We start from the raw sequence: 7,782 nt of genomic DNA, 5'->3' as shown, positions 1-7,782 counted from the left end.
ACAAAGCAAGTTCTAGAGCTGCCAGGGCTACACAAAGAAATCTTGTCCCGAAAATAAAACAAACAAAAAACAAAAGCAAAAAAGCAATGCCACTTCTTGAACTAACAAAGATCCACCCGCCTCTGTCTCACGAGTACTGGGATTAAAGGCCTGAGCTACAACGTGAGTTAGTTCAAGGGCAGCCTGGGCTTCACAGATCCCATCTAAAAAAAAAAAAAAAAAAAAAAAAAAAAATTAAAATTAAAATTAAAAAATAAAAAGCCTCGCCAGCCATTGCCGCCTTCTAGGACCCCTGAGGGCATGGGGACCCTGGGCCGTGTGGGGCTGGTGAGCAGGGGGCGAGCAGAAGCTGATGTTTTATAAATTGTAAAATTTTTTTTAAAAATCTAAAATAAATAAAAATCAATAAATAATAAAGCTGGGTGTGGTGGGGCACGCCTTTTTAATCCCTGCACTAGGGAGGCAGAGGTAGAGAGGCAGGCTGATCTTTATGAGTTCGGGGCCAGCCTGGTCTACACTGTGAGTTCCAGGCAGGGAATACAGAGTGAGACCCTGTTTTAAAAGCCGAACAAAAGCCACGTCTTGTGACCGCAGAGCGGAAATACTGGTTTAAGGGGACCCAGCAGTGAGTTCTCCAAAACCTGAGGATGAGGCTCTTCATGTCTGAGCCACCACCTCAGGGGCTGTCCCTTGCACACCGTAAAGCAGAAGCGCATCCGGAAAGCTAAGGGATGCCCAGCCGCCACTTCACACCTGACAGACAGCCTTGCTCACCCGAACCCCGTGCTCATCTACCAACCAGAAAGCGACTTCCGGTCGGTGGGGCCGTGGCATCTAAGACTCCACCAGCAAACCGGAAACAAGTTAGGAAAAAAAAAAAAAGCCGCTCAAAGAAAGAGGCTCCTAAACGTCATATCCGGCCTCCTGCCGGGACCAGCCTCCACGCCAGCGGAAGTTACTTCTGTGACGGGGCGGGACGTGGAGGCGGGACTTGTCTCACAGCAGCCAATGAGCTCTACCCACCTCTCTGCGGCCTGCGAGCAGAGGCCTGTGACGTAGAGGGCGGGGCGGGAGGCGAACTACGGAAGCTGCAGGGGGCTGGTCCGCCCCGTCGTTTGGAAGCGGCCGGCCGGAGGGAAGATGGTTTACATCTCGAATGGTGAGTGAGGGCCTTTGCCCTGGGCTCCTTGTGCCCTTGCTCGCCGGGTCGGAGCTTAGGGCGCCCTCCCCCCTTCCCCACATCAGTTCCCCAAGGCCGGGAGGAGTCGGGAAGCGAAGGCGGCGGGACCCGGGGCGCATCCCAGAAGGGCCCCGGCTGCCCCGGAGCCCCGCTGGCCTCAACGGAGGCCTCTCCTACAGCGAGTTTCCGACCTGGGATTTGCGAGTGTGTTCTCCTCGGGCGCGGGTAGCCTCACCCGGCAATGACAGTGTGTGCAGAGCGCTCTTGTGTTGGGCCGCTGGTACAGCAGTCTCTGCCCACCGTCTCCGTCATCGTTTAACTGTCCTGTTCGGATGTAGACTGAAACGCAGATAGATTGCTTAGCTCGCTCCTGATCACAAAGTCAGTATATGTGACTTGGGTCGAATTCAAACTCAGGCTGGCTCCAGTATGACCTATTGCCCATCTGGCCCACTGGGCGCTGATGTGGAGGAGGCCGCCCTAATGGGTAATACTGCTCTATAATGTGTAAAATAATAACAACAACAAGGCAGAAGACTAGCACGAACATGAAAATTTTTTGAAACAGGGTCTCACTTTGTAGTTTTGTCTGCCCTGGGACTCACTGTGTACATCAGGCTGGCTGCTAATTCATAGAGATCCTCCTGCCTCTCCCTGTCTTCGGAGTGCTGGGATTAAAGGACCGTACTACCATGCCAGGCAAAACGAAAGTTTTGATAGGTTTCCTCCCCTTGGAACTAGAGTGTAGCTAGTTCCAAGCCCAAGATTTTGCCCCAATTTGAAAGAACGTGGGGAGCAAGTCTCTCAAATAGAAAATTCTGAGAATGACAATTCACAATGAAACTTAGAAGAGGTACTGCATGACTAAGCCACATCAGTGCCAGAACCTGTGTGACGTAGGTGAAAATCCTTGGTGCAATCCTAGAACCCCGTCTTGCGTCCCTGGAAGTAGGTGTGGTTGTATTTGATTCATCTGTGTATCTCCAGAGATGAAGGTATCCGGGGAACGTCTTTTGGCTGGGAGCACTTTGAATTTGGGGCGTCTCAGAATCCCACCTCCAGATGACAAAGCTTTGGGATAGGTGCTATGATGGGGTTTAAAGGGAGCATCAACGTTGCAGCTTAGTTTTGAGTGCTTACAGATTTTAATTTATTATTTGTGGTTGAGGTTACTGCTTCCTGCAGTATTAAATAATTACATAAAGTGTAATTATTGTAGAGTATGTAGAGTGTTGTAATGTGTGTCATGGTAGGACTTGTTACTTTTGTAGTTTGACAGATGCAACTTTGTTCAAGCATATTATTACCCTCTGGGGACGCAGAGTTGTAAAGGTTCTGCCTTTAGAATTTAGGAGAGAGTGCAAAGAGCCGTGTAGAACGGTGGCTATGCAGTTAGATCTTTAGAATCACAAAGGGATAATTGATGGGCTACAATTGGGTCCATCATCTTAGGACCGTAATTTATCAGTACTTCATAGATGGTTCTTACCTCCAGATGACACCTTCATCCCAATCCAGTATGCTGGGTAGCTCTGGGGTGATTTTCCTGAGAAGCCAACACAGCAGAGTTCATCACTCACCCATTGACTGTCAGCCTCTTTTCTTCTCTGCTTCGTGAGGGATTAAATCCAAGGGAATAACTAGAAGTGAGCTAGTTAAAGAAAGATAAACCTGAAAGAGGGATGGAGGGAAACTGCAAAGCCCTTCAGATCATGGAGAGGACAGGTGTTACTGCATAGTCTATCATTTGACTCAAGAGCACAGCGTTACAGAAAATACTGGGTATTTTAATAAAGAACAAGTTAACTTCTTTTCAGTGCTTGGACCGTATAGACTCTTTGTATAAGAATTTTATCAAAATAACTGATTCTAAAGATCTGTATATTTAAATAACCTTTTGTACAGGTGAGAGACTTGGCAGGTGGGAGGAAAATTCTCTGAACATCTTTAAGAAAACGGATGCTGCCACTTGTGTTGGTGCATACCTTTCATCCCTGCACTCTGGAGGCAGGCAGGCACCTCTCTGAGTTCACGGCCAGCCAGGGCTGCCTAGTGGGACTCTATCTCAAAAGAAAAGAAGAAATAGAGCAGTATAAGCATTTCATCCAACCCATTGATTTTCTTCAAAATGCTTGAATAAACAGATGTTTGTATATTCATGCTCATAGTGGCATGATTCATAATAGAAGATTGAAATGTCTTTTGACAGGTGAATGGACACTATTCATATATATATATATATATATATATATATATATATATATATATATATATATGAATACTGGCCACTCTTTTTAAAGGAAAGGAACTTTGATAGGCTGTCATGTGGCTAAATCCCAAATTATGCTAAGTGAAACAAGCTAATCACAAAACATGGAAATGGCTTAATTCCTTTTGTGTGAGATTCTCCAGTAATTTAGAGAGGCAAAAAGTAGATTGGTGGTTGCCAAGGGTTACAGAGAAGAAGTAACGGGAAGTCAAAGTTGACTGGGTCGAATTCAGGTGGGGAAAACAAAGTAGTTTTGGAGGTAGGCAGTGGTGATGTTTGTGGATGTGCTTATACAACTGTGTACTCAAAATGGTAAATGTTATGCCATAGACACATTGCCAAAGGAATGAACTCTAGATCTCAGAATTTTATGTCACTCATACTGGACCTCTCATGACTATTTTGAAATAGTGGGCAAATTAAATCCCAAGCTTATTGATTAAATGCAATGCCAAGTTGTGGACTGTGCCACTCTGTTTATTTATTTATTTTATTCTTCTATAGGACAAGTATTGGACAGCCGGAATCAGTCCCCATGGAGATTGTCTTTTATAACAGACTTCTTCTGGGGAATAGCAGAATTTGTGGTTTTCTTGTAAGTATAAAAGCATTTAGTTAGTTGCATTTATACTTAAGCTAATCAAATTATATTATGATGATTGATTATCTTTGAGAATTTCATACATGTACACAATGTATTTTGATCATATTCATCCCCTCTTCCTCTCCACTTCCCCCCCCCACCGCCCATGCCATCCACATGCCCCCTCCTACCTCATACCCTTGCTTCTCTTTTTTATGACCCACTAAGTATATTTACTACTGGCAGATGGGTGTGGGCCCATCCCCTGGAGCATTTCCTGGGACCACACTCCTAAAGAACACTGACCGCCCCCCCTTAGCAATCATCAGCTGTCGATAGCTCTTCAGTTAGGAGTAGGGGCTTATGTTCCCCCTCCGCTGTTGACTGGCTTGATTCTGTGTAAGCACCCACAGCTTCGAAGAATTCGTGAGTGCAACATTTCTAGGAGACGCTCTTTTGTCTCAGTTCTTCCGACCTCTGGCTCTTAGAATCTTTTCTCCCCTTTTCCATGTTGTTGCCTGAGCTTTTGGGGAAATTGTGTGATGTAGATACTCACTCATGGCTGAGCATTCCATAGACCCTTATTCTCTACACTTTGACCAGCTGTGAGTCTCTGTAGTAACCACAGTCCACTGCACAAGGAAGCAGAAGTACCTAATTGCAATTATTTAAATAGCTTTACAGAGTAAGATTAAGCCTTCTTACAATTATAAATACAATGTTGAATTAGTGAGCTTGACTGCCTGAACCTTTACGGTGGCCATGTCAGCTTATAGCCAGACCTGTTCGTTCTACTGTCAGATTACTTTTCTTTTCTTGTGCTTTTTGTTTTGGCTTTTGAGACCAAGTGTTGCTAAATAGCCCTATATAACTGGATTAGTGTTACATTGTGTACAGAGTCAGAGTTGGCCTAGAATTCATTGTAGTCTTCCTGCCTTGGCCTCCTAAATGTTGAAGTTATAGGAATGTGCTACCACTCCTGGGTCTGAACTCTTCATGAAGGAATAGAAGTCAATAATAGAAGAGACAAAAATTTAAACTTTTCAGTCATACCAAGCAGTTCTTTATTAAATGAGGGTTGGTTTTGTTTTGTTTTGTTTTTTCTTTTGTCTTTTACAGGCTGTTTTTATCAAATTACCAATCAGTCACTAACAAGTCTTACTTGTCCTGAGTTTGAATGTCTCATGGTTAGAAAGTTGTGATGAGTAGGTGTGGGAGAATAGTCCCTTCCTTCATTTAGGTGCTGTACTGACTAGTTTTATGTCAACTTGACACAAGCTAGAGTTTTCTGAAAGTTATCAATTGAGAAAGTGCCTCCATAAGATCAGGCTATAGGCAGGCCTGTAGGGCATTTTCTTAATTAGTGAATGATATGGGAGGGCCCAGCCCACTGTGGATGGGGACACCCTTAGGTTCTATAAGAAAGCAGGCTGGACAAGCCAGTAAGCAGCACCCCTCCGTGGCCTGGGCGTCAGCTCCTGCCTCCAGGTTCCTGCCCTGCTTCAGTTCCTGTCCTGATTTCCTTCAGTGATGGACTACGATGTAGAAGTGTAAGCCAAATAAACCCTTTCCTTCCCATTTGCTTTTGGTCATGTTTCAGCACAGCGAGAGTAACCCTAACTGAGACAAGCATAATATCAGTAAATGTTTTTCTATTGCAGGGATAGTGGGTTGAGTGTCATGGGGGGGAAGTTACCCAAGAAGGGACAAGAAAAGGCCCTAACTTAAATTGACCAGTGCAAAGTTTAATGACTTACAAATGTCACCTAACTATGTTGTTTTGCCTTAGTTAACACCTCCTTCTAAGAAATTAGAAAATCGGGCTAGGTGTGGTGGCATACACTTTTAATCCCAGCCTTCAGAAGGCAGAGACAGCAGTGTTCAAGGCCAGCCTGGTCTACATAGAGTGTTCTAGGCCAGCCAGGACTATACACATAGTAAGACCTTGTCTTTAGTGGGGAAAAGAAAAACAAGAAGACGGGAAAAAGGAAAGAAAGAAAATTGCATTTTTTTTTTTTTATTCTGACAAGTTTTGTGCCTCTGACTATAATATCCTCATCTCTTCCCTCCCCAAGGTGATGTCAGGTAGGCTGTTGGCAGAGGAACTGCAGGCATGGTGAATGTAAGATACTGTGAAAACAGAGAATAAGTTAGTGGGGGGTGATGACTGTAAGATACTGTAAAAATAGATTATGTTGAAACCTAACCGGAAGAATGAAACCGATGAGGACTCTGGTTTCATGCTGTCTGCAGGAGTTACTAGCAGATGAGAAGTATGGGGACAGGTGGCTTTGGCATAGAACATGGCACATCCTGTTATGCTAGATGTTGTCCGGCTAGATATGTCCAGCATGAAGTGTAGGCGTAAGCTACTAAGTTGGGTTAGTCACCTCTCAGAGATGATAATGAAGACCATGGGAATATATTTGGTGGTGTCAAAGTGGTCTGTTGTTTCTGTCCCTTGTTTCAGTTTCAAAACTCTGCTTCAGCAAGATGTGAAAAAAAGAAGAGGCTATGGAAGCTCGTCTGATTCCAGATACGATGATGGAAGAGGGTATGTGCAGCCTTTCTTACTGTTACGTGTTTACCTTTGTGTCCTCATTTTGTTATTTTAGATAGGCTTGTAGAAATTAAAAGATTAAACCCCATTTCACAAAATTAACAAGTTGCTATAAATTAAAAGTCAAGGATTTTTGATTCCTGACTTAGAGTTCGCTTCTCCGTTGCTGTGAGAAAGCATTGACCACAAGCAACTTGGGCAAGGAAAGTTGATTTCAACTTTCAAGTTACAGTCCGTCATCCAGGGAAGTAGAAGCAGGTACTGAAGCAGAGACCATGGAGAGAGAAAAGCTGGTTTTTTACTTCATCCAGCTTGCTTAGCTACCTTCACTATACAGCCCAGGCCCACCTGTTCAGGAGTGGCTCCATCTACAGTGGGCTATTAGCGATTAGCAATCAAAATGCATCACAAACATGCCCTGGGGGCCAATCTGATGAAGGTAATTCCTCGGTTGAGGTTCCATCTTCCCAGGTGTGTCAAGTTGGCAGCCAAGATTACCTATCACACCAGTGTACATGGTAGTTGCTCTTTTATCAAGGCTGTGTGCTTTGTTTGGTTTTGTTTTTTGAGATAGGGTTTTGCTTTGCAGCGATGTTGACCTGGTCATTTCCTAGACAGGCCTTGAACCTCTGATAATCTTCCTCCCTCGGCCTCCCAAGTGCTGAGATGACAGTTAGATGCTACCAGGCTCATTGTCCTGTTTATTGAAAAGGGTGTAGTTTAGTGATTAATAAAAGGAACCAATTGGCCAGATGTAGAGGTGCATACCTTTAATCCCAGCTCTTGGGAGGCAGAGGCAGACAGAATCCAAGTTCAACGCCAGCTTGGTCTATATAACAAATTACAGGCTAGGCAGGACTACATAGCAAGATGCTCCCTAAAAAGAGAGAACCAATTAAAGCTGGATTTACCGAACAGTAGATACTTTCTCTTTCATTAGGCCACCAGGAAACCCTCCACGAAGAAGAATGGGTCGAATCAGTCATCTTCAAGGCCCCAGCCCTCCTCCAATGGCTGGCGGATGAGGAAGGTAACTTAAAATCTGAAATTACTTTGCAGGACTTTATTTGAAAATGTCTCCTTAGGAATATTTTGTTTAGGAAAACAGAAGTTGTAGGGTTTTTTTTAACGTTTATTTCTATTTTGTGTTTGAATGTTTTGCTTGCATGTATGTAAGTGCACTGAATGTG

General features: G+C 44.2%; 1 protein-coding gene across 1 annotated transcript; it reads left to right on the top strand.

The window, feature by feature from the left end:
• Positions 1-1,028: 1,028 nt before the first annotated feature.
• Selenok (selenoprotein K) lies at positions 1,029-7,626 on the top strand. Its single transcript, XM_059273964.1, has 4 exons — positions 1,029-1,159; positions 3,954-4,044; positions 6,503-6,586; positions 7,533-7,626. The coding sequence occupies exons 1-4, from the start codon at positions 1,141-1,143 to the stop codon at positions 7,624-7,626; spliced, it is 288 nt and encodes a 95-aa protein (XP_059129947.1). The 5' UTR covers positions 1,029-1,140.
• Positions 7,627-7,782: the final 156 nt, after the last annotated feature.

The sequence above is a fragment of the Peromyscus eremicus genome, chromosome 9 (genome assembly GCF_949786415.1).
Source record: "Peromyscus eremicus chromosome 9, PerEre_H2_v1, whole genome shotgun sequence".
NCBI lineage: Eukaryota > Metazoa > Chordata > Mammalia > Rodentia > Cricetidae > Peromyscus > Peromyscus eremicus.
This window is presented reverse-complemented; position numbering and strand designations above follow the sequence as displayed.